The 26,427-nt window shown below is 49.0% G+C and overlaps 1 protein-coding gene across 2 annotated transcripts in view; it reads right to left on the reverse strand.

The window, feature by feature from the left end:
• Nucleotides 1-3,156: 3,156 nt before the first annotated feature.
• Paqr5 (progestin and adipoQ receptor family member 5) overlaps nt 3,157-26,427 on the reverse strand; it is a 75,519-nt gene continuing 52,248 nt past the window's right edge. Inside the window, exons 1-7 of one of the 2 annotated variants that reach the window (XM_047540745.1) lie at nt 22,628-22,871; nt 21,924-22,051; nt 19,191-19,396; nt 15,009-15,135; nt 8,672-8,768; nt 6,718-6,859; nt 3,157-3,978 (exon numbers count right to left, since the gene is read on the reverse strand). In XM_047540745.1, the coding sequence (XP_047396701.1) occupies nt 3,737-3,978; nt 6,718-6,859; nt 8,672-8,768; nt 15,009-15,135; nt 19,191-19,396; nt 21,924-22,051; nt 22,628-22,822 (1,137 nt within the window). In that variant the 5' untranslated portion in view covers nt 22,823-22,871 and the 3' untranslated portion in view covers nt 3,157-3,736. Of the gene's footprint in view, nt 3,979-6,717; nt 6,860-8,671; nt 8,769-15,008; nt 15,136-19,190; nt 19,397-21,923; nt 22,052-22,627; nt 22,872-26,427 lie in introns of those variants that run through there. The other variant, XM_047540746.1, reaches the window with a different exon arrangement.

Genomic DNA, 26,427 nt, shown 5'->3' on the forward strand with positions numbered 1-26,427 from the left:
ATGACAGGCCTGCGCCACTCCACTCAGCTCAGGTTTATTCTCTTTACAGAATCCAACCATTTTCTGAATTTATATGCTTTGTCTGACTGCCTCACCAGAATGCTAGTTCCACAAGGGAAGACACTGGGGGTTTTATTCACTTCTCTCCCCAGTTCCTAGGACAGCACTATTAGTTGAATGATTTACTAATGTACCAATGTAAACACACATAGGAATCTATTTCTCATGATGAATGTGTTTTCAGTGCAGCAGATGAAACATAACCAAATCAAATGGACAACAGGACAACTTTATAATAAATATATTCTTTTAATTTTTCTCATACACAGTTCAAGAACACCAGACAGTGGAAGTTGGGGGAACATGTCTGAGTTAGGAACGGGTGTTTGCTGTGATGGACTGTTGGCTAGAAAATCAAGGGCTGGGTTCAACTAAAATGCGATGAAGTCTTGTTAGAGGGTGGTAACAGGTGTTTCACATTTGAAGAATTCACACAAAGGGATTCCTGAGTGTCCCTAACTGTACCATTCTGCTCCACCTCACATCCCTCAGAGCCTCGTAGGTGAACAGTTTCACAATAAAGCTGATTCTCCCACATTTTCTACCAACCATTACAAACTCATTCTTCAAAAGAAGATGGAGAGTTATTGTCTAAAAACTGAGCAATGGAAAATGAAACCCTTCAATAAGTGAAGGAAGGTAAAGTTGACTGACTTCTTTCAATAACATTCAGGCTCTATCACAATGGCAATATCTGGAAGATCCTAGAACATGCAAGGGGAGGAGAAAGGGGTACATCCCATTAGGAGTGTGCCTCCCCCCACCAGTCATTTGAGACATTATGTGGTGAATAGCTGCTACCAATGGGGGTACATTACATGTTCCAAGTGTATTCAGACAATTTTTTTTTTTTAATTGAGAACTACTGCATTAAAAGACACCTTTCTAGTGAGGTCTTCAACTGACTCCCTGTCAATATTTTTGACTCTGGAATCGCTTGGGTAATAGACATCTAATGTCTATTACTTAATAATGACAATATATGTGAACACATTCTCATTTCATTTTAGGATCTTCTAAAATCAGTGTAATACTGAGAAACTGTTAAAAAATTGTAATTAATAGCACTGTCCAAAAGTATATAATAGGACTACTAACCAAACTCGATCTTAAACTGTTGATGTAATATTTCATTTCCATCATTACACATGATGAGAAAGCAACATAAGCAAAGATTAAGATTCTAAAAATCCTTCAGACTGATCACCCATAATCTTTCAATTACTTCTAAGTTTAACCAGATAACATTATTTATTACCTGTGAATAAGAGAATTTAAAATACTTTGGTCATTGGCATTACCAAAAAAGTGTAGTGTATTTAAACTTCATACCTTTTTTTCACTATAAAATTGAAGCTGCAATAAGCACAGACACTGCTGATATGAAATTCCACTAACAATATCAGATTCTTGCCAAAAAGCAAAATTTGTTGTGCAGTTTGCAATTAATGTACCAAAAATTTAAGAGCCCGTATAATTTTATCTGTCTGCCTTCCCTAGAGGAAGTAAACTGATAATAAAACTAATGAAATCATATTTCTTGACCACTTTCATCCAATGTAAGTTGTTACTTGTCCTTAGAGGATTAGACAATGAACTATTTACAAGGCCATTGAATTGTCTGGACTGACTAATGGCAGAGGCAGTATTATAAGATATGGGGGTATTCCTGAATCAGCAAAGATGATCCTGCATTGTGACGGAAGCCCCGTAAGTCATTACCAAGTGCAGATCAGGGGTTGATGAGCCTCTTAGAATTGTTTTGCATCAGCATTTCTGTACTCCCTGAAAACACCATAAAATACTGAACTTTAATTAGTAATTCAACAAATGAGAAAATGCTCGATTTCAGTTTTGTCAACCTAAATAACAGAGATTCTCCAAAGATAATGAATTTATTCAGGAATGGGCACTGCAATGGGAAGACTCATGTCATAGTAAGTTACATGTGTATTCAAGGAGGTCAAGGCAAAGGGGACATTTTTTAAAGGCAAAATGAAGATTGTATAAGTTGTTTTTGCAATAATAATCCTTGGATACGAGGATCAGTAATAAGGGTGGCCATTAGTCCAAGGCTAAATAAGGCAGAAGTGTTTTCTGTGTAAGGCTGTAGTCTTTGTGCAAAGTTGTAGTTCTGGCAGAATCTTTTGTGATAGTTCTTGTCAGGCATATATGCATGAGATCCCCTTCTTCATAACCTCCCAGCTTTATTATTATTATTATTATTACTATTATTATTATTATTATTATTACCACCACCACTACTACTACTTTGGCTAAGGTTTGTCCCCCAACACTCCACTTTTATTCTGACAGCTTCCATAGTATTCAGAGCAGAAAACTCTGGAAAATGGGGGATATGACATTAGGCAGTGACTTGCTGAAACTTAGATTAACCAAAACAAAGCTGTTAGGGCCAATCAGTGCCTTCTGGAGAGGTGATGCCAGCATTTCTGCAAGCTTGTCCCCTGGTCCTCTTGCATTAGAATCACTCGGGGGGTGGGGCTTGCTGCAGTGCAGGTTTCCTCTACAAAACCTACAGTTACTGTGGTTTACATCAGGAATCTCTATTTATCACAAGCTTCCCTGGCATTTCAGACTCACAGTCAGAAGCTTGAGGACATGACATTTGACCATCTTGCTGGCAAGGTCTTTTAACATCCTCTGCACATGAATAATATGGCAACATATTTGAAATGTAAAAATATCAAACGTATGATATCTCTAAACATAGCACTATTGCATTCAAAGGTGACAGATGAACACTACTAATTAGAATTAGTCACCCATTTCCATAGTTTAACGCTTCTTACCTGCACTGCCTAATACTTTGCAGCTCAAAAACAAGAGGACAGAACATCACAGAACACCTGACATCCGTCTATAGGCTGTAGAGTAAAAAAAAACCCAAAAGAACCAAAAAAAAACAAAGAAAAGCTATATATTCCAAATCTAAAATGACATGGGAGGGACTGGGGATATAGCTCAGTTGGTAGAGTGCTTGCCTTGCAAGCATAAGGCCCTGGGTTCGATTCCCAGCACTGCAAAAAAAAAAAAAAAAAAAAAAAAAATTCAAATGTCAAAATGACATGGGAACTTCCACCTTGAAAACAGAATGAACTTGTGGGAAAAGAACTTTACAGTTCATTCCCTCCTCATTCTGGAACATTTACCCTGTCCACAGGGCTCCCAAAGACCCAACTTCCTCTTTCTCAGGTCCTCCTAAAGATCTTTCCTGCTCATTCTTCCCACAGTTGACAAGCTACTACTGGGCTCTTGGGAAAGAAGCTGTGCTACATGAAATTCATCAAATGAAGCCATTTTTAAAGGTTCCATTTTTAAAGAGTAATACAAAACTGCAAGGCCAGTATGCTTAATCCAGTTGTTTAAATTAAATTGAAAAAACTTTGTTTTCAACACCTTTAAAACTTCATGAGATACCACCTTGCTTCAGTCCATGTTCTCCTTTTAAAAATCATACGTTATAGAATCAGTGCACATTTAGAGAAATGTCTTCATTTAAATGCTTTTGACACAAACCCACTCAAAAATGCCAAGACAACAATCATTATAACTGTTTTTGGCCATCCTACGCCAGCACCGTGCCACTGGCTTACGGTAGTTGGGGTGTTACAGCTTAATGTTGACATCTGGCACAAAAAGCTTATGGTCTGAATCATGTTTCTTTTTTATGTAATTCTGGCTCAGGAATCCGATACAGAGCAGCAGAGAAATAAATTATGTTGCTGAGGCTAAAGATGAGGCACAGAAGTATGGCTACAGCTATCTGAGAGAAAGAGAAGGGTCTGAAGGCGGCCATGAGCCACTCCTTCCTCAGAGTCTTGTCCAGAAGTATGGCTTCCATCTGCAGGTGCGTGGCCAGGATCACACACACGTGAAACAGCTGGTGGCTGTGACCTACAGCAAACACACAAAAGGTCATTGAGATCACTGATCAAAAGGAAGGAGTATTGACATCAACACTGCATGTTGTTGTCAACATGAGAGGCTAAGTGAAAGAAGCCAGACAAGAGGTCACATGTAGGATCCCACTTACATGAAATGTTCAGAACAGGCAAATCCAGAGACAAAGAGAAGATTCATGGTTCCCTTGAGCAGAGGGCGGGAATGGGGATTCACAGTGCATGTTCTAAAACTGATTTGTGGTGAGGTTTGTACAACTTGGAAAATTTACAAAAAGTATCATTGAATTGTATAGTTTACATTCGGAGACACTTTAATATGTACAGCACACCTTAATAAAAGTATTTTTAAGAACAATGTGAGGGGACTGAATGCACAGTTCAGTGATAGAGCTTGTGCTTAGCTTGCATGTGGCCCCGGGTTCAATTACCAGCACCATCTCCCCCCAAAAAAAATCCATATGAGAAAAATATACAGATCATCAGAGCAAAAATTCTTTTTTGAGAACAACTTATCCACCATACTCATTTTGCGGATGAAGAAAGGAAAAAGCGAGGCACCATGTTCTTCCAAGGTCATCTTTTGACAACCAGCATTAATCAGCTCAGATTCTGATTTCAATGCCAGTGGAGAGCAGAGTTTGTTTGGACCACTTACCAAGTTCTCTTCTCCCTACTGCTGGTTAATCAGAGACGTAACCAGGAGCTCTTGTTCCCCGAAGACAGGTTACACCCAGCTCACCCACCTCATCCACAGAGGGTGGAGCCCAGCAGAGGTGGAGGGAGTGAACTGGCCATGTATTGGGTGGTCAGAAAAGGAGTCCAAGGCCCAGGGTCAGGGACTGCTTTGGGATGACCCTCAGATACCAGGAGTGTTATAGTTTGAATGTGTTATACCCCGAAAAATCCACATACTGATGTCCTAACTCCCAGGACCTCCGAATGTGACCATATTTGGAAAGAGGGTCTTTAGAGAATTAAGTGACAGTGAGGTCACTAGGGTGGCCCCTAATTCAGTGGCCAGTATCCTTATAAAAATGGAGATTGGAACATAGACATGCACCTACACATAGAAAAAGATCATGTGAAGACAGGTGGAAAAGATGGCCAACTCCAAACCAAAGAGAAAGAGGTCTCTGAAGAACCAATCCTGCCCACACATGGCTCTCAGACTTCCAGCTGCCAGAATGTGAGAAAATAACTTTGCATTGTTGAGGCCAGTCTGGGGTACTTGAATAGCAGCCTTAGCAACCTAATACGACATGGGAGTTCAAAATCAACCCTCCAATAAAAAAAAAAAAAAAGTCCAGTATTGTACCCTCAGGACCTATCCCAGAAGAAATATTCAATGAGCAAGCTAGGGATATGAGCTTAGAAGGGTTGATGATTGACAAGCAGATGTCTACTGACTCCTTTAAGGTCCCAGTCTTATCCCCCAAGAGAAGGTGTCCAGAGGCGCCACCCTGGCCTTATTCAAGCTGAGCATATTGGCTGTGTATGATTCTAAACCGTGTGTGACACAGCAAAGCAGCTTGGGAGTGATGCTCCCCAAGGACATGGCTAAGCAGACAGCAGTACTTGCTGCGTTCAACAGTTGAGGCTCAAACCTGTCTCCATGAAGCCACAAGAGAAAAGACAGCCACCACCATCAGGTGTACCCCAAATTTGACAGCAGCAGGAAGAGTGACTGGAATTGGGGGCTTCCGTTGGGCAAGGCTAATCAGGCCAGGCCAGCAAGTCCCACACAGGTGTGTCTCAGGGTGCTAGAGGGGGTTTCCACCCCCAGCAGAGTCAGTTACTTAAGGACTGAACATATCCGTCATGAAGTGTGCTCTATACTCTTAGGCCCAAGAGGCCAGGATAGAGGTGAATTAAGAAAATGCTGAGAAGCCAGATTGCCGGCAAAATAATGCCCCTCACTAGTTTTCCTGCAGTCCCCAAGACTTCATCCACACCACTCTACTTCCTCAAAGTGGAGCTAGAAGGGGACATGGTAGGCAGGGTCCAGCTGCCACGAGTTTCCTGGCCTCTTTCCTTTTAGAAATCTGCCCTCTAAGCATTTTGCTAGTTCCTACCCCCTTCTGGAAGAACAAAAGGAAGAAGAGGCTGAAGCTCTATCAGATCAAACAAAGCATATCTGGTCACATCTCTTAGGTGAGAGGAGGTAGAAAACCAGAGACTAAATGGGCTTGGGGAAAACCACGGTATTCGCCATGTTGTAGACAAAGACTGGCTCTTTGATTCCCATGGACCTGATTTAAGGAACTTTCATCCCAAAGGCTTGTCACCTTCACCAGAAGAGACTCAAGGGCGACTTCCTCTCAGCCAGCCTCAAAGCCAGGATGTGACCTGGCTGCGGATCCGCATCTTACCTTCTCAGTGCCATCTTTCTTCTTCCACTCCAGGGCTGCCCACAATGTTCATTTCATGCTGGGATCCAAGGTTCTGAGTACCACTCCTCCTCCTAAGGCTCCAGGTCTAGGCCCGCCTGCTCTCCATCCTCCCCCTCCTACCCAGCAGAGCATGATGTCACACATCCTGGCCTTTTCAACTTGCAACAGCATTCACTCTGGCCTGTGCCTGGAGAGCTTCCTCAAGAGTTGCTTCTCTCCCTGCCCTTGCCTGTCCACCCTGCCCCCATGGGTCTTTGCAGCCTCCACACTGGTGTCAGGGATAGGCCCCCTCCCTGGCCAGGAGAGCAACAGGAAGACAGTAGGACCACAGCACAACTCACCAATGTAGTCAAAGCATCCAGGGGCCAGGCACTCGGGCAGGTGTGCAGAGTATAAGATTGAGGCCAGGAGGGTCATGACAACGTGCTTCTGGTGATACAAGGTGGCCTCGTTTTCAGTATTCTCATCTGGGAACAGGAAGAGCTGTAGGTGTTTAAAGAAACAGCAGGTCCTGTGAGGAGGACCGACTGGCAGGCCCTGGTCCTTGCACTTGGGGCAGAGACCCGCACATCTCAGCGCCATGCAGGAACTCCACCCACCAGCCTCTCCACAGGTCCGTGGCCTGGAGGAGGGACTCAGGGACTGTGAGGGCAGAACTCTTACTGAGTGGGATCAAGTCAGACCCAAGACAACTGTATTTTAATCCCCCAAATGCTCATGAGAGACTTTTGGGTTATTCAGTTACACACACACAAAATTAGGAAGGAAAGGAAAATAAGAAACAAGGAAAGGAAGAGAAAAGAAAAATCCTATTAGATATTTTGCTACTCTTTCTGTGGGTGAAATGTAAGTATAGTAGAAAGTGGTCTGTGGACATCTGAACTCTCTTCAGCCCACACAGCTCTGGAACTGATGGTCCTAATTAAGTAAGGCCTGAAGGCCTCTGAGTCATTAAAGAGTATTAAGTACATCATTACACGTTTGAGTTGAGTGTGGTTTTGTGCTATTATTGAAAATAATAACAGTAGCTACCACTTACTGATACCTTTTATATGCTTCGTTTCATTTGAGTCTCAACAATTACCATAAAGCACACTCTTATTTTCCCACTTTGCAGAAGAGAAATGTGGACAGAGAGGGATTCACAAACCTCTAACAAGTAGGGAAGTCAGGATCTGAATCCCAGCAGGCTGGTTCCAGTATCAACGTCACCATTTAGAATTAGACCCCCCCACACCCCACTGTCTGATGCACCAAGAGCTGGAAGTGCACAGCTCTGGTGACAGGGCCCAACCTGGCACACCATACTGACTTACTCAGTCTGCGCACTTCCTTAAAGGAGGAGCAAAAGGAAGGGGCTTGCACCTCATCTCCAGGTCTCCCCCAGACCACATGGGGGTGGAACACAGAGCAGGCGCTCAATGCCCCAGCCAGCAGGCCGAGCTCTCCACTCCCACTCCCTGCCAGGCCTCGCCTGCTGGGCCTCATCACGGCACCCAGATGCTGTCTCTGGGAGAGCCCGCCTCGGCTTGGGGCAGGCATTGCTGAGCCCACCGGATCCAGCATCTGGATTGATCCTCATTACCTCCGATGAAGGAGATGTTAGCCTCACTTACAGATGAAGCAACTTAGGCTCAAGGGTTATGCTAACTGCCTAAGATCACACAGCCAGTGAGCAGCGAGACCAGAATTTGAACTCAGGCCTACCTAACTGGAGAGTACATGGACTTTTCCCTTCTTGTCCTTGTTATCCTACCTAAACCTTCCTCCTCTGTGCTTTCTGCCTAATTCCCATCTATCCTTTAAGACCTTCATTCATACCTTTTCCTTCAATTCTAAATAAACATACATTAATCAATGATAAGACATGATAATGTATTATAGTACTCCTGCCACCAGTCAGCACTATACATGTCACCTCATGTAATCCTCCTCACAACCCACTAGTGGTGTTAATATCATGCCCATTTTATAGATGAGGGACACCAAGGTGTGGAGAGCTTGCCCACGGCCTGGCAGTAAGGATTAGCAGTTGCCCTCCAGAGCCCACTCTTGCTCAAACCCAGGCTGCCTGTCCTGCCCAGCTCTGGGCCATTGCTCCTGAGCCCCCAGGCACATTGTCTAGCAGGGTCTCCATGCTCATGCCATCACTAATCTCTGCATGTGCCATCAAGGCAGTGAGACCTTGACTCCTGTGTGTCCTATGGTGCCCAGTATGGTGTTTCGACCCCCAGAACCTCAGGAAGCAACTGACTCATAGGTGTGCCCGCAGAACGGAGGCAGCCAGGCCCTTACCCTGTAGAAGATGGGCAGGGAGTCCCAGGTGTAAGGGTAAGCAAAGGCGAGGACTCGGAGTACCTTGCAGAGTCGGGGCTTCTGGATTTCAAGAAACCTAAATTGGGGAAGGAAAGGGGGAAGAAACGGAAATGAAAAGTTTCAGGAAGTCACACGTGTGCACACACGTGTTCACACTGAAAAGACCCAAGGGGCTGGTGATCAACAGAAGACAAGCAGGTTTGCACCACCTCCTGTGCCAGGAGCTTCTCACCAGCCTCTTCCATTTCTCCTACCCTGGTGGAAGTGGCAGAACCTCCGATTGAAAAAGATGTCTGGAGAAACTTGTCCTGACACCTTGAGAAGCAGTGTGTGCAGACCAAGCCAGGGAGGAGGCTCCTGACAGAAACTCCACAAGTGCCAAGTTATTTAACTGCAAGGAGCTTCCCAAAAGTCCAGTTTCCTCCAGGACCGGGAAGGTGGGGCACTGACATGTACCCTGTGAAGTGCGCTCTACAGAGGTGAGGTGCACCTGATGCTGGGAACCACGCCAGTGAGGACTGTGAGGAACACCAGGGTTCAAGCTGGCACGCTGGAGAGGTTTCTGGACTATGGGCACCACACGGCCATGCTGGCCTGGAGACACTCAGTGAACATGAGGTCTTGGCTCCTTCTCTCCTTTATCTTATCTCACCTGCCTCCAACCCAAAGACAGATGAAGCCAATGTGAACACTGGTTGTGTTGCAAGAGGCAGGTCCTCCTGGACAAATCAGGACAGGGCCTCAGCAGGCCCAGGGAGGGACAGCAGCTAAAGGTGTAGGAACAGGGCAGCACAGCTGGCAGGCTGGACACCAGAAGGACATAGTTGGCCAAGGAGATTTCACACAAAACCATAGCTCTGAACTGAAGCCCTGATAAGGAAGTGCTCAGGTGCCCTGGCTGGACCACCAAGGCCAGGTGGCAGGGCTGGTACCCATTTCAACACCACGGTGTACTGTGCAAGGTTGGGTTTCTGCTCAGGGGCCCACGCCCTGTGGTGAGGTTTGGCCCTGACACCGGTGGTCTGCAGAGGTTTGGCATCGGGGCTCTCAGGAGGCAGTCTGCTGCAGTCTGAAGAGACAACGGAAGCACTTGGGCCCCCAGCCTTGGATCATCATGTGCTCTGCTGGGCTGGAGCCTGTGCCCTACCGCTATGCCCATCTCTACTCCCCAGACCATTGCCCCAAACTACAAGTCTGCCCTTTGTCCCTCACCTCCCACTGAGCTGGGTCAACTTGCCCTGGCCAGGTTGTTCAGGTCAATTAAGAGCCAACATGGCCACCTGACTGTATATTCCACTGGTGTCCATACCATCTGACAGACTCACACCTGGGAACCTTCTTCAAGGGCAGACACTGGATCAGGCCAGGATTCCCCGAACTCAGTCCTGAAGTGTGTCTGAGGATCGGTTTCTAGGTCAGTGTGTTCTGCCCACTCCTCAGGGCAGCTGGGCAGAGTAGTCTATATGTAGATCCCTGAATCAGGGTAAGAGGAGGCCACCACAGGCCCTGTGGAGCCCGCAGCTCCGGAGACAAGCTCCAGCTTCACTCAAGCCCACAGGCAAGTCTCTTCTTTCCTGTCTGTGCCCATAAATCGGGAGGCATGTGGCAAGTTACAGGTACAGAAAAAGGACACTCAGGGAGGAAGAAGAGAAGGAGGTGGAGGAGGGAAGTGTCCTGGATTCATCACCTCATCCTAGAACCACAGCCTTGACAATGCAGACGTCCAGGGGAAGAGAGGCTGCACAGTGCTGTTATCTCACAGGGACATCCTGGGTTCCAGTCCTGGCTCTGCCCCTCATGACCCCGTGACTGTGACAGGTTGCTTGATCTTTGTGTGCCTCCAGAGGCTTGGGGTAGCCCCGGGTCAATGAGTTCCTCCCTCGCAGTGTTGTTTTAAAGATTGGCTAAAATGAGACTTGCAAGGTGTTTAGAACAGCAAAGCAGTTACCAAATGCAGTAAATGTGTGTGTGGTTCCCTCCCTGACCCCCATCTCAGAGCCATGTTGGACCAGAAAATAGGAACAGGAGGGAACAGACAGGCCTGGGTGATTTGCCTAAAGTCAGATGAGCTAATAAGAGACAAAGCTAGACTTAAAGTAGGACTGTGGGCCTCTGGGGTTTCACACTGCCCCCTGCCTACCACCAGAAGGCCGGGCCTTTGCCCTTCCCAACAGCCTCTGCCCCAAAGGCCAAAGGGAGCACACTCCCGCTGCCCTACTGGCCAGGGCACCTGCCCCTGCTGCCTTTTCAGTCTACCCTGTCTGTGCACTGCCACCACCTGCCAGCTCTGGGGAAAGAGGCTCGCTCCTAACATACATTCTTTGTGGCCACTTACGAAGAAATCTGGCTCTGACTGGTGAGGGCCATCCCCCAATGCATGGATTTCCTGTGACTTGAGACAATATTTCGTCTCCCCAGGGACAAATGGACCAGCCTCTCCAGTTGCAAGTCCGAGTCTACAGAAGGAAAAAAAAAAAAGAGGAAAAGCAGAACAGGAGAGAGACCGCAACAGAGGAAAAAGGCAGAAGAGCCAAAAGCTACAGAGGTGCCTCCCGCTATGAAGGTGCAATTCCACATCAGGCCACAGGGTGCCGCCACAGTCAGAGATTCCAAGAGTGAGTAGCCACAGAATCCTCCAAAGCACTCCAAGCCCTGCAAGTGTCCAGAGTCCACTCTGCTTATGTCCTTCCTGCACCCCAGGGTCAAAGGGATAGCTATGAGGGGTTCAGGAATCCTCTTCCCACAATGAGGCTGGCAGGAAACACTGGATTTGGGGAGAAGCCTGACTTAAGAAAGGTTTAGGTCAATAAATGTGGTAACAAAGCTGGAAGGATTAGCAACTGGAATTCTGGAACCAGGCCCTGGAACTAGTGGGGATTTAGAAAAATCATTCTATTGCAGAAGAGTGTGTGTGTGTATGTGTGTGTGTGTGTGGGGGGTTTATATTTTGTGGCTGTTTGGGGGTCTGGTCCCTCTTTGCCTTCTGACAGAGGCTCCCTGGCTCCAGAAGTGTCTAGAACCATGTCTGCTGAGTCTCTGCCCCCAGCTCTGACCTCCAAGCCAGGCCAGTTCACGCCCCTGCACTACCACAGCCTCGTCCTTCCAGCATCACTCTGGTGGCGAAGCTCACTCTGTACCCTGCATGAAGATTAATCGCTCCCCTCATAGCACTGACCACAGGCCATTTCACATAGCAATTTTGTCAAAAAAAAAGATAATAATCTATGGTTGGGTGTGCTGGACAGATGATTCACAGTGACCATGCTGTGCAGAAAACACTGCATAAGTAACATTCCTACAGAAGTGAAGCTGCCCTTTTGGGCTGCTGGGCAATCGGCAGGCCAGTCCTGATCACCCCAGCGCAGAGAGGGTGCACCTTCTTCCACCAACCCTTCAAGTGCTACAGAATGGGAATGTTCTTCTGGAACATGTTCATTTGAACTAAATTCCATGGTAATAAACCAAAACACCACTCAGGGATTACAGTCCCCCATGTCAAGATGGACCCTGGTGGTCTGTGCTGTGCTGGAGCAAATGCCATGAAACCATGACCGCCTGCTAGGCCCATGAATGCCCAAGTTCCTGGTCCCCTTGGTGCTGTGGGAGGGGAGGGGACTCAACTGAGCTCTAACTGCTGGAGTCAGAGGAGAGGCAGGGCTGGGTCTGGGGAGGAAGGTACTGTGGCACTGGCACCCAGGAGACCCGGCCAGACGGAACCTCAAAGACATCTTCTTGGAGCTCTGGTGAAAGGTGGCTGAAGCCCAGAGGCAGTAGTGACTAGCCTGAGGCCACATAGCAAGTCCTCAGGGAGCAGGAGGGACCCAGGCCCTCCTCTCTACCTCCTTAACAGGAAGTGGCTCAGGGCCAGCATCTCTCACTCCCCCAACACCAGTCATCTTTCTGCTCTCCAGACGCTGATGCAGAAGGAAGGAATGGGGTCAGAAGGGTCAGGTCTGGTAAGAGCAGGGAAACAACCATGGATATGGGGACATGGGACGAGGACAAAGTGTGATGGAACCCAATGTGCCCACCTGGGACGCCCGTTCTCCTTTTCTCTTCCTGCGCAGCCCCACAGCCCCTCTCTGCAGTTGCCAAAGCCACAAGCCAAGCCTAGGAATGTCTCTTCCCAGGAGATCACTGTCCATCACAAGCAAAGGACCAGTCTTCAGAGGACACAGGGTGCCCTCTCAGGCCCTCCCAGCCCTTTCACCTTTCCCCTCTAAAACTCCTCCCTCTTCCAATCCATCCTGTCCTCTCTGGTGCCACCCTTGTCTAGGCCAATCCTCTGCCCAGGTCCTTCCCTCCTCTCCAGCTAACGTCATTCCCTCCCAAACTCAGTCCTGAGGTCACTTCCTAGGGCCCTGTACGTTCAATCACAGGTCATTTTGCATCTGCATTACTTGTTTCCCCTACTCCCTGTCCTGCTGCCCTAAAGGGCATTGAGGGAAGCCTACCATGTGCCTCTCCTTGTGCACTGGGTACCCTGTGAAGCCAGGGCAGCGATTCACTCAACGGGGTGGATGGATGGAACAGCCGCAGATGTGCTCCATCCATAGACAGAATAAGCTATTCCGATGTCAAGAAGAGAAGCCCCCAAACATGGGCTTTTAGAAGATTCTGGGCCCAGCTGCCTGGCAAACAAGTTCCATCCACATACCAGGCATACCAAATCCAAAGACCATCCACCATACCTGAACGGTCAGGGAGGATTCGGACTGGAGAAAACAAACTCTCCTGGTGGCTTGCAGGTGATTAGGAGAGATTAAAAAGAAAAGCAACAAATGATCCAAGAATTTGCTTTCTGAGTTCTTGGGAAGCAGTTTTGACCCATTAACTCTGGGGACTGGTTCCTCCATGCCCATGAAGCCACCTCTGCCCTTCATCCTCAGCCCCCAGTGCTTGCCCCCTCTAATGCTGAAGTCCAAACACATGGGGTCCTCAGGAATCAACCTGACAGGAACAGTGATGGGTCCAAGGACCAGACCTCGGTGTGTCCCTTAGTGGTTGTTACTTTATTCTCTGCCCCTGTGGGTGGACACTGGCTCCTCACAGCTTTAGGAGAACTTGGGATTTCCAGGAAGAGAGGGGAGCTTACTCCTGCCCCCAGCAATTCCCCAGGGAGAAAGTCATGCAAAATCCAGCGTTGAGTCAGCGCCAGCAAGGAGCTCCCTCGCCCATCCAAAGCAACGCCAGTCTCCGCCCTGTCTCAGGGCAAGCAAATGAAGACAAGTCGGGGCAGATGTTCCTGCTGCTGTTGAAGAATCTATCCTTCCACATATTCAAAAAACCTGTCCGTCGGGTTTGTGAAACGCCTACACTCCCCTGGTCCTAACAAAACCCAAGGAAGCAGGAGCCAAATCCATGCTGGAGAAGTCACAAGGGCACAACTCGTACACCTGTTCTTCCTGGGGAGAGGACAGTGGAGGGCTTTAGGTGTTCCAAACAGGGAGCACAATGGCTCCCTGGGATTGCAGCGGGGGGCAGGGGGACAAGAACCGAGGAGCAATCTGCAGCCTACCTTGGTGACTCTCCTGACCTGCTGCTGCCAGGCACCTCAGCACTGTCTGGACAGGGCTGTCACCCTGACACAACCCTGTGGAAGGTTTCCTAAGTAATACAGGCAACCTGAGCTTTTGGACAACAAACTTTTGCCAAGAGCTGTAGAAATTATTGTACTTATCCCCATAACAACGGCTCTCATGCTCACACCCCAAGGGGTTTTCTTGAGTGAAAGGGAAAAGAACAGTGGGAGTTAGAGGCAGTGAGCTGGGCATGACTCATGGCCATGGGGATGAGCTGGACATTTGAATATCAAGCATCATCAGCCACACACACACACGGCGAGGCCGGCCCTCTCAGTTGCTTGCTACTAGGGGCAGGCAGCTGTTTACAAGGCACCTCCGCCACATGGGCTTATGAGGGGCATCCTGGGTTACCTGTCATCCTCCCGTCCATCTAGATAAACTGGCCCCACTTCATAGATGAGCAAACTGAAGTTCAAGGGGGCTAGGTGGACTTCCCTAGCAAGGTCAGCTACATTATTTGTAGAAGGCAGTACAGAATCGAAATGCAGAACCCTCTTGTTCAAAAATTACTAAGAATTTCAGAGTATTAAGCCAACATGGGCTCTTTTGAGCAAGGGCCTTGTGCGGCAGCACCTGTGCACATCCGGCGACTGGGGGTCCACCTGGAACAGAGACAAGCTCCCAGTGCCCTTTCACCCAGCCAACCTCTTCCACAGGCCCCTCAAATGCCACGGAGTTGCATGCTTAGCCCCACTCCCTGTCCTCCCATCTGAGTCCAGAGAACCTGGTACCTGGAGTAGCAGGAGAGGCCGGTGCTGAGGATGGTGTTCAGCACAGCCAGCACCACGTAGTAGTCATGGAAGGTGGTGTGCACCAGCGCTTCAGGGAACGTATATGCAGAGTAGGCAATGGCTGAGCCTGGGGAAGAAAAACCAGCCTTGGGGACGAAGCCAGGCCCGGGCTCTGGGTGGATCCCTGGAAAGACTGTCCACACCCTCTGTCTTAGCCCTCATCATCCCACAGACCCATGAGCAGGCCTGCCCCTGCACCCTCCCAGAATGCTCTCCCCTTGCTCCTCTTCCTACTAAGGCCTGTCCTGAGAATCCACTGAGTTGGCATTCCTCCCTTTTTACATATATTAACTCACTTAATTTCTATCGCCATCCTCCCACATAAAGCTTACACTTATCCTCAGTGTACAGATGAAGAAAGAGAGGCACAGAAAGGTTTAGCAATTCATTCAGGGTCGCACAGTCAGAAGGTTGCAAAGCTAAGCTAAACCTAGGCAACTCAGTGAGAATTTTCCTGATTTTTTTTATCAGTCTTGGAGATTGAACCCAGGGTCTCATACATGCTGGGCGAGTGCTCTACCACAGAACTACATCTCCAGCCCTTTTCATTTTTTAATTTTGAGACAGGGCCTTGCATAGTTACTGAGGCTGACCTTGAACTTGTGATCCTCCTGCCTTGGCCTCCCAAGTTGTTGAGATTACAGGCATATGCCAATGCACCCAGCTCAGAATTCTTGCTCTTTACTCTGTGACATTGCTGGTGAGGACAGTCCAGAGTGCTCACTTTCCTCTGAGAGCATGCATGCTCCACCTGCCCAAGGACAGGTGCTTCCTTAGGACAGATCAATGTGAGGGGTCTGACTGAGAAGAAGCTGGGGACTGACCTGCTGAGAGGCCAGGTGAGGTATTTTGTTTCAGGAGTTGGAATCTGTGAGAAAAGGACCTTCCAGAGATCAATTGGCCGAGGCTTTTATTTGTAACAACAGGGGAGACTACTGTCCTTCACAAAGGGGCCAGGACCCACATGTACTCACTTGAGGGTATCCCTCTGGGACAGGTGGCCATAGGCCTGTCAGCCCAGAGACTGAGGGATCAGGTTCAAGGCCACTGTTCTTCCAAGTCATTGAGAACCTTGAAATCCTAGCTTGCGACTGGAACAGATCTCAGCCGCTCCTGTCCAACCTCTGCCTTTCACCACATTTGACTGATGGATCTAGTGAAATTGGTCACATAGGCAAAAAGGGCTGAGAGTCACCCTCCTGGTACCATGCTACCCGAGGCAGCAGGCTGCCTATGAGATTTTAACTGGGAACAGCTCCATGGGAGCAGACAAGTGCTTCCAGGCCTGGTGTCATGGGGAGACTCCCACCTAGACCAGGACGCCATCAGCTCAGTGAATGCTGAGTGGAGCCCGGGGATGCGCCACACCCTGTGGGCAATACAGGAGTCAGGGTCCTCAGATCCTGCCCAAAACTACAGCAGCAAGCAAGATGGTTTCCCACGTGAGGTGGCCATTCAGGGTGGACAAAGTAACAGGCGAAGGAGCTGACCATGGCCCCCACCTGGGCTGAGGCTGAGGTGTCTCTGACAAGCACCTGAAGTCAGGGAGGCCTATCCAGGCAGCCGCTGTGGATGCCAGTCTGAGACAAATGAACCTCCTCTTGAAGGCAAAAGGGAGCACAGGAGGTTGCTGAACAGGAAATGAAAAGGACCAAAATCTAGCGGAAGTATACAGGAGACCTAAGGGAGGAGCAGCTGGAGACCCAGGAGGAAGCTAAAGTAACTGCCATCTTTGAGGGTTTGAGGGCTGTCCAGGGTGAGAGGAGGGAGGATAGGCAATGGTGGAGGACGGAGCTATGGGTCTGAGGTGGAATCAATGGGTTCTCTCAAAGTCCTTCCTTCCACGTTTGCTAGATATTTTTTTTCCCCCCACATCAAATGATGGACTGCAAACTAGAACATGAAACAGGAAAGACACAGCTGTCCTTAGCCAGCTGTTCCCATGAGGCGACAGGAATTAAGGCATCTGACAAGGCTGGGTAGCAGAGCTATGGTGGAGGTGAGACCAGAATTGGGGGCTAGGAGGAGGGCCCCAGAGCAGGGGCCCCAAAGTACCCATGGCAGAGGTTGAAGACCCTGCAAGGAAGGGAAGAGGGAGACCTGGGAATGGCACATGTGAGGCTCAGAGGAGGGAGACATGGTGATAGGGGCACTCACACACACCCTGTGAGCCAGTGGAGTGACCCTGGCCACTTACCTTCACTCTCCTCTTTGTCCTCACCCACAGCATGGGCATGTCCATAGCAGCCACCAGGGGGTGCTGCCTGGGTTAGTGGGAAATCATGATGCTGGCCACCTTGTGTGGTGGACCAAGTGCCAGGAACTTCTCTTAGAGTCATTTCATTGCCATAACATTCTTAGGAGGAAGACATTACTCCGACATTCTGGATGAGGGCACTGAGGTTGGAGAGATTAAGAAACTTTCCCAAGAGCACTGAACTAGTAAGGAGGGGTGGCACCGGGCTCCAGAATCTGGACCATTAAGCACCATGTTATGACATGTGTCAGGTGCTCAGCAGAGAACTGGCCTCTCAGCAATCACTCAAAATGCTCTCTCTCATCAGAAATGAGTCTAAAGGAAGCTACCAGCCTCAGGAGTTTGGACTTCACCCCAGATAATGAAGGACCTGAAAGTTTATAGTGGGAGGGAAGATGTCAGGGAAGGTGTTGCAGAAAGCTCCGGGGCAGCTGGGTGGAACTGGCCAGAAGAGGCCATTGCCACTGTCCAGGGAGGCCTGGGCTTGGGTCCTAGCCAAGACTATGGGGCAGAGCCACTTGAAGAGTGTGTAGGAAAGACTCTTAGCTGACCCTGATCACCGATTAGATGGGATGGTGCAAAGAAACGGGGCGGAACAGCAGGGTTACTACGGAGTCTGCATGAATGAGCAGGAGAGGTGACTCTAGCCAGGGGGCTGAGTGGGGCAGATGAGGGTGCAGGATGGGAGGAGGATGCAGACAGTCCTGGTTTCAGGCTCAGAGGGGTCAGGAACTCCAGGTCCACAGTTCAAAGATGGAGTTTGGGAGTGCCTTGTCCAGAGGAATAAGGGATGGTGTGGGCAGCGGTCAGCTGGGAGTTGGGCCATATAGAGAAGAGTGAGGGGCCAATTCTGAGCATGGCTATCTATAGAGGAGAGCAGAGAATGGGCTAGAAAAAAGTAAGAACAGGGAGGGTGGGGGGGAAGAGGAGTGATGCAGGAGGGGCATGGAAGGCTGGTGACCGCCAGGAGAGATGAGCACGAAGCCTGCATGCACCCTGACCATAAGCACAAGGCTGGGGCCTTGGCTGTGTGGTGAATGATGGGGACTGGACAGCAGAGCCCCGAGGAGCGGGAGGGAAGGTGGTCCCTTAATCACCTGCAGGCTCCTCCCGGACAAACTCAGGTGAAAGGGAAGACAGCGATTGGCTTTCATGCCTAGAGCAGGACCAGCGGGATGAAGAGGCTAGAACCAGGATCTGGGGAAGAAGGATGCCGTAGGGAGAGAAAGAAGAGCAGGCAGGAGTTAGAAAAAGAGGTGACTTTGGGGATGTCATCGCCAACTTTGCCAACAGGTTTGAAGCTCTGTTCCTGTGGTATTTTAAACAGGTCTCTGACACCTCCAAGACTCGGGACAAAGGAGGTTCAGTTCGTGACCCCACGCTTGTTCTCTACCAGGCATGACAGGGCCCAGCCATGATGGACTGGAGTCTGCCTACCCTTCCGATTGTGGAAGTTTTCAGGGTCTTGCAAAATGACCGTTAGCCTGGCCACCATCAAAAAAATGAAGTTTACATAAGCGTACAATTCAGTAAATCATATTAACAAAAGTTCCCGATGCATACCTCTATTGTATCTGGGTGGTGGAATTACTATGTAATGGCGTGTGCTTGTGTGCCTCTCCTCCCAGGTGTCAAAGAAAAACAGAGGGATGTTGGGGGCATCATGCTGGGAGCCAGAAGTGGGCTACAGAGAGAGCATTTATACCACAGATGCACGCCATGAGAGAGTTTCTTACAAACCTCATCAGGAGCCCGGATACAGTCCTGGCATTCCTATGACTCTGACACCCATCAAAGCCTCATGGTGACCCTGTCCACAGGGGAAGGGATGAATGGCTGGGTATCAGGGAAGAAGACTCACATACCCAGGCTGAAGAGGTTGACGGCACCATAGTCCAGGAAGTAGCAGATGTGCCGGGCATTCTTGGACATGCAGCTGAAGGTGTGTGCACAGCTGGATGCGAGAGGGTACACACAGCTGGTGCACATGTACACGAGCATGGGCCATGAATAGGTGTCATTCTGGATGTCTGTCATATACAGTGCTGTCACAAACCTCCACACGAAGAACCTGGAACACAGCATGGATCCCCCAAGCTCTGTGGCGGGGATCCCTCTAAACTCTCCACCCAACCCACTCTGCTTTCCATCCTCCTAGGATGACCAATCCCTGTGAGTTCTCACATTGGCAAGGTGCCATGGGCTAGAGAGGGTGGAAGGGGCCTTTTTGGACTTGAGAAGCAGTAAGTTAGGAATGGGGGGTGGGGAAAGAAGAGAGCCTTTTTAGGTTTATCTAATCCAATCCCCTCCCGGCCCTGGGGTGATGGAATTTCTTTCCTAGCATCTTGTCCAAGTGATTCTCCAGTCTCAGCTTGCATGCCTCCAAGGATGGGGGATTCACCACCTCCCATGGCCATTCTGAGTGCTACACAGAGACACTACACAGTCCTGCCTCAGATCTGCCTAAACTGTAGCCCACACATGGGGTCCCACCTGCACAGCACCTCACTTTCAAAAACCACTCATGGAGAACAGACTCCCTTCCTACTAACTCCTCCAAAGATGGAGACTCTACAGAGCATGTTCACCAGGAACTCAAGGGGTGTCCCTAAACCCTTCTGACTACACTTTTCCATCCTGCCCACAACAGAAGTAAAGCTTAAGTTATTTGCTGTTTCCCAAACATATCCTTTCATCATCTCGAGATCATTTCATCATTCCATTTCCTTAAGGCATTTGGACACAGGCTTGCCCAAGTCCCTCTGGCTGGTCTGTGTTGCTCAGTTGGGATTGTCTCTGAGAGCCTGGCATGGTCTAGGGGAGCAGTATGCAGTGGGGTAGCTCAGCCAGGTTGGCTCAGCTGTAAAATAGCTAAAAAGTCCTCTCATAGGGATCTGTTCACAGACCTCGAGACCCACAAACAAGGGTGGGCACTTTGTTGTGGTACCAAATCTTGAAACAGCTGATACCAACTATGGTTCATCCACAAAACAGAACTCTGGTTCTGAGACCCTAGAGACTGAGGTCCAGGGAGACCACCACAGGAGACAGCGGGAGCAGTGGGAGAAAAGACGCAGAGGTTGGGGACACACAAGTCATGGCCGAAGAGCTCAGGAGGCTGCACAAGAAACAGGCAGCTGCAGGGAGAAGGAGGGCCCAGGGGGAGAGCCTTCGGCAGGGCTACAATTTATTAGCATGTGGACTTTTTATGTAAGCAAAAAGTTTAAATGACAAACGGCCGCCTTGAGTGGGAACTTGCCATCCTGCCCAGGCCTCAGGCCCCAGAGCTGCAAGGGTTCTCTATAGATCACCCTACCCCATCCCAGGACTGAGCATTCTCTCTCCCCCACCAGGGCGACTGCTGGGACCAGCCTTCCCCTGCATGTTGCCCCCAGGTCTGCCTTCTGCCTTCCGGTCAGACTGCCAGAGCATAGCAGGCTCCCTTGGGCCTGTCTCCAATCAGGTCCCTCTGACTCTCTCACAGAGTCCAGGGGATCCAGGACCCGCCTGTTCCTCAATTCTGCTGTGCAATGTAAAGAAGCCACCCCCTCTCCAGTTGCATCTGTCAGCTGAGTGAGACAGTGGCCTGAATGACCTATGAGGTCCTCCCTGCTCTGACATACAGTCAAACCTCACTATTTGTGGTTCTGCATCTTGGGATTCAACCAACCATGAATCAAAAATATCCAGGGAGAGGAAATATGTGACTGCATTGAGCATGTAGATTTTTTTTTGTCATTTTTCCCTAGACAGTACACCATACCGTGTACAGAGCATATATAATGTTTTATTAGGTCGTGTAAGTAATCTGGAGAAGATTTAAAGTATCTGGGAGGATAGCATAGGGCATAAGAAAATACTGTGCCATTTTATATAGGGGAGCATCCATGCATAGATCTTGGTATCTGCGGGGGTCCTGAAGCTATCTTCTACAGACACTGGGGGACTGTGGCTACACTGTGGTCTCTGCTATGGCCCTGCCTCAGGGCAAACTCACCCATGAGGTGTGTGAAGATGGTCTGGGGCCCACCTTTCTCAGCAAGGGCCTTCTGGCCTTCCTGGAACTCCCATTCCTGGGTTCATGCTTCCCAGAGCCTTGCTCTTAGCTGACCACTAGAGCGCTGCCTGACCAAGGGCCTCCATTGTTGTGGTTCCAGAACAAGTAGGAGCCTGCTGCTCTGTGCCTGATGTCTTTAACCATTTTCTCCCTGTCTTCCCTGCAACCCCAAGAAAGATACAGATTACTGTGACTGCTTTGCAGGTGAAAAATGAGAGATTAGGTGACCTGCTCAAGCTAGTGACATTTTAACTAGGACTTCCTGAAGACCTGCAAAGCTGCCAGGACTCAAAGGGATGAAGATAAATGCTATTAAATCAAGGGAGGGCTTGGGAGCTACAGAAGTCCCTGGAATCCAGTCACAATCCATGCCCTACAGCTCATTCCATGGAGTACCCAGTTTTTCTCCTGCCACACGGTCACCTGCACCCATGGAGGAATCCCCAAATACCAGCCCTCCCAATCCCCACTGTGTTTCAAAAAAGCACTAATCCTCAGGGACCCTAAATGAGATGGGCTGGTCAAGGGCAGCAAGTGATACCAGAAGGGCAGCAAGTGAGTCCAGATGTTGAGGGTCTCATTGGTCATTTGGAAGAGGCTGAGGACACAGGCAGTGGCGGAGCTCTGGGGATGCCGGTAGCCAAAGAGGATGCCCCGCTCATGGAACACCTGCAGAGGGGAGACAGGGGCATGGAGGTGAGAAGATGGGCAGCCAGGTCTCCAGAGGAGCATCACTGGTTGACATCAAGTGTTCTAGTCGGTGCCCTGTTAGCCTGGGACACTTGAACAATTCCCTGACCTGTCAAACTGTTATCTATCTTCTCACCCTCCTTCCCTCCTAGGAACTTCTAGAATCCCAGGTCCTCCAAGAAATCCCCTCCAGCCAGCGAGAGGAGAGAAGCCAAGAGCCTGGTTCTCTGGAAATCCAGCCTATCTGTCTTCCCAGTCTCACTTACTCTTGGCATGAATGTTGCCTAGGAATCCGTTTTTGCACCTTCTGCCTGGGGCCTACAGCCCGGTCTTTGTGGTTGGCTAACATATATGCTGCCTGTCTGAGCCAACATGCGCCAGATGTCAGGGGCCGGTGGAGATCTCTGCAGAAGATATCTCTGTGCCAGGAGGTAGTCACAAAGCACTTCATAAAGGCTATTGATGATGAGGACTATGACGCTGATGCCTGTACTTTGGGAGGAGGAGACTACTCACAGCACGGCCCACAGAGCCACCCCAGCCCAGGCAGCTCACCTGGCAAGTCCCTCCAAACACCCCAATCAGAAACAAGAATGGGTCAGCCTGCCTCAGTATCGCATTACATCTATTAAACAAAACAAAAACAAAAATGGTAACTGAGAGGACAATGATGCATGAGGGACAACAGCTCTGGATGCAGTAAGTGATGAAAAGTGGAATATGAATTGAACACCTGCCATGATTATTCATGGTATTCACGGTGGAGCAGAGGCAGGGCAGAACAAAGATAAATGAAGAGTTTAATTTGTCAAGGTAGTAGAATTAAGACAATCCCAACTCTTTCGTGTTGACTGAGACCAGGGTTTCCACTCACATTTTGGGCCAGATAGTTTCTGGGGGCCGGAGGGAGCTGGTCTATTCCTCATCTAGTGATAAACATGCCCTCCACCTACTGGATGCCAGTGGCTCTCACTGTGCCCACCCCACCCCCACCAAGTTGTGATAACCAAAAAATGTCTCAAGGTATGGCCAAATATCCCCTGTAGGCAACATCTCCTCCAGTTCAGAGCCACTAATTTAGATGAATGTTGACATAACCTTTGAAAGGTAAATCATAAATGAATGACTTGATTGAAGCAATCGATAACAATGATAATATTAGTCATCGCGATGTAAGTCAGGTCAGGACACATTTTAAAATTTCCCTTTTGCTTTTTCAACTGCGGGAGGAGGGGGAGGCTGGAGGAACTGTCACCCCACCCCATCTCTCACTTGGGTTCACCAACTTCTTCATTAGGAGAGTCTTCCATTTAAAAATAGGACAGGCTGGGGTCAAGTTCAGTGTAGAACACACATGTAGCACCCATGAGGCCTGGGTGCACACGCTCCTGAAGAGATCCAGCGGGTGCTGACTCTTGAGGTTCCCACAGGATAGTAAAGAAAGTGAGGGGCTACCAGAGCACAGTCAGATTCGAGTCCCTGAGGTCCCGTGTGCCCTTGGGCTGTGCCATACCTCTCTGGATCTTGGTGTCCTCACCTGTGAAGCAGGAAGACACTGGCTAGAAGGAGAGTACATTACCTTGCAGCAGCAGCTCTGAGCTTGGTGGAACTCCTAGTCTGATTCTGGGTAACACTGGTCAACCAGGGGGAGGGAGGATAATGCAGTTGGCTCATGGCCCCATAAAGTCATGGATTAGTTTGTGGTCTTGGCTAAGTAAAGTGATTCGTTCTATTTTTTGATTCACCGTTCAATTCTGTTGATGTCCCTGGATTATGGTGGACAGAGTCCTTTAGTGGACAGCAGGAATCTTGACTTGTAGTTTCCCACCCCACCATGGCTAACAACAAGGGGGCAAATGAGCCATCCCTTGATGTATGTGAAGGAGGATGGGACATGCATGGTGGCATCTAGACTTCCCCCAGCAGAAAATAGAGCTGCAGGAGCGTCCCACTGGTTCTATCATTCCACTTTTCAAGTTCGTTCTTTTTTCCTTAGGAAAAAAAATTTAAGTGAATTAAAGCATTAGCTGCTTATTAAAATGCAAAGACTCTAGAAAAGAGCAATTACTATTAATTATTCACTCCTTTACATGAAGTAATTAAGGAGATTCTCATTAAAAAAGATTATTCAGTAATACTAAAGCACAGTAAGAAAGACTGTTCTGGACCAGTGCACTAGGTGTAAGACCACGGTAATGGGGCCAGCAGAGGGGGAGGCAGAAAGGGCTCAGCTCTGAACACAGCATGGTCAAGTGGGAATTTACAGCTGAGGAGCAGGGGAGGGTCAGTAAGCAAAAAACGGCTAAGAGGCAACATCAGGAGTTAGGAGGATCCTGGCTAAACTGATCTGACAGGATTCTTACTGAGAAAGGCCAATGTGATCAGACCTCACCTGGGGCCTGGTAAAGGATGAGGAGGCTGGTCAGGTATGACCAGTGATCAGCTATCAAGAACCGGAGGCTTCTGGTTGCACTGACTTATTAGCATCCTTTTGCTAAAGCTGAATTTTACAAAGAATACACAGATGGGCCTGGAGAAGCCTCAAAAGCCTGACTAAATTTTGTTCAAACCAAGAATCACTGTTGTCCTGTGTCGCCAGAGATCCTGTGACCAGGGGCCAGTGAGAGAGAAAAGTCTACAAAGCCCTGGGCCTGTGGGGGTGGGGGGCTGCAGGGGAGCTCCGGGGATGGCCACCGTGGGCGCTGGAGGAGGAGACTACCCACATTCTGCTCAGGGCGACTCAGTGCGTGACTCCTCTCCTCTCTCTGACTCCTGGCATTCTGGCTGCCAAAAGCAGGTGCTGGTCTACTCAAAAGTCAGAGGGGAACAGTGGAGCTGGACAACTTGGCTACATTTAGGAATCTGGTGTCTGACATGAGGAGGATATTTTGCTACCAAAGTCAGGGCTGGGCACAGATTGAAAGAACCTGCCTCCATCCAACTTGCCATCCTTCCCCCAGACATGGACAGCCAGGTCAACACCAACCATGCACTGGGGGCAGGGTTTAGAGCAGCATCTGCAAAACAGTAGCAGTAGGGTGAAGAAAGGGAACCCCTCTGGCAGAGAAGTTCCAACCTAGAATGAGAAGCTCGGCCTATCCCTGCTTTCCCCAACCTGAACCTCTGTTTACTGGACCAAATTGCTAGTGCTTAGGCCCAGTCCTGCTCGGAGCAACCATTGGGTCAGTTTCTCCTGGAAAAGGAGACCAGTTCTCTCCCTCTTGCCACTCTGGCCTCAGCCAAGGGCTCTGCATGGAGTAGATCTTCACAGAGCGCGTGCCATGTATATCAAGACAGCAGATGAAACATTTGAAAACGGTTTTGTATTCCAAACCCAGTTTGACCCCAAAGGCAAATTACAATCATTGCCTCAACTCTCTGAAGCCTGGCTTCATTTCTAGGCACCCCCAAGTCAGCAGGTACCTGCTTATTTGCACAGCAGAATTGATTTGTAGGACTCCAGTTTGCATCCCTGGTTGCAGGCTGGGCAATTTAGAGTGAAATGAAATCAAATCATGTGCAGCCTATTATTTAGAAGTGAGAACCCCCAGGCACTCGGGGTGGAAGGGCACATCAGTGAGTGTTCCCTTTTAGAGCCTGCCATAGGCACAGCGTTGGAGAAGGCCCCCAGCATGCCAAGCGCCCCATCCGCTACTTGCTAGCTTATGCCTGAAATCCCACCACGACAGTTTTAAGCTTTTAAACTATTTGATTTTTTTAGCTATTGAACTGAAAATAACTTGGGAGAAATAATTGAGCATTTCTGGCAAGTGGCAAATAAGAGCAGATTTTGATAGCAGGAAAAAAGAAGGGGCAGAGTGGAATTGGGAAGCAGGCAGGCACTTTTATATGTACTCTGCACTTCCTCTCCAAATCTCATCATCACCACCTTTTCAAGAAAAGTCTTTTATTGTCCCCATTTTTCAGAAAAGGAAACTGAGGCCTGAGAAGTTTAGGGCATTTATCCAAGTTCCCAGAAGCAGTAAAATTAAAGCTCAAAAGGCAACTATCAGACTCCATTTCCCTGGTTTCTTATGCATTATCTCTGCTGCTGCTGCTAAGAAGGGCTCAGTGAGGAGATGGGAATCTCTTCCTTTGACCTGTGGCATGATTTTGGACTGTAATGCACTTCTCTGAGTCTCAGTTTCTTCTTCTCCTTTTTATTCTTTTTTTCTTGGTGGTAGTACCAGAGGTTGAACCTGGGCTTCATGCATGCTTGGTAAACACTCTACCACTGAGTCACATCCTCAGCCCATTTTAAAAATTTGAGACAGGGTCTGGCTAAATTGCCCAGGCTGGCCAAACTTTTGATCCTCCTGCCTCCATCTCCCAAGTTGCTGGGATTGCAGGTGTGT

The sequence above is a fragment of the Sciurus carolinensis genome, chromosome 2, assembly GCF_902686445.1.
Source record: "Sciurus carolinensis chromosome 2, mSciCar1.2, whole genome shotgun sequence".
NCBI lineage: Eukaryota > Metazoa > Chordata > Mammalia > Rodentia > Sciuridae > Sciurus > Sciurus carolinensis.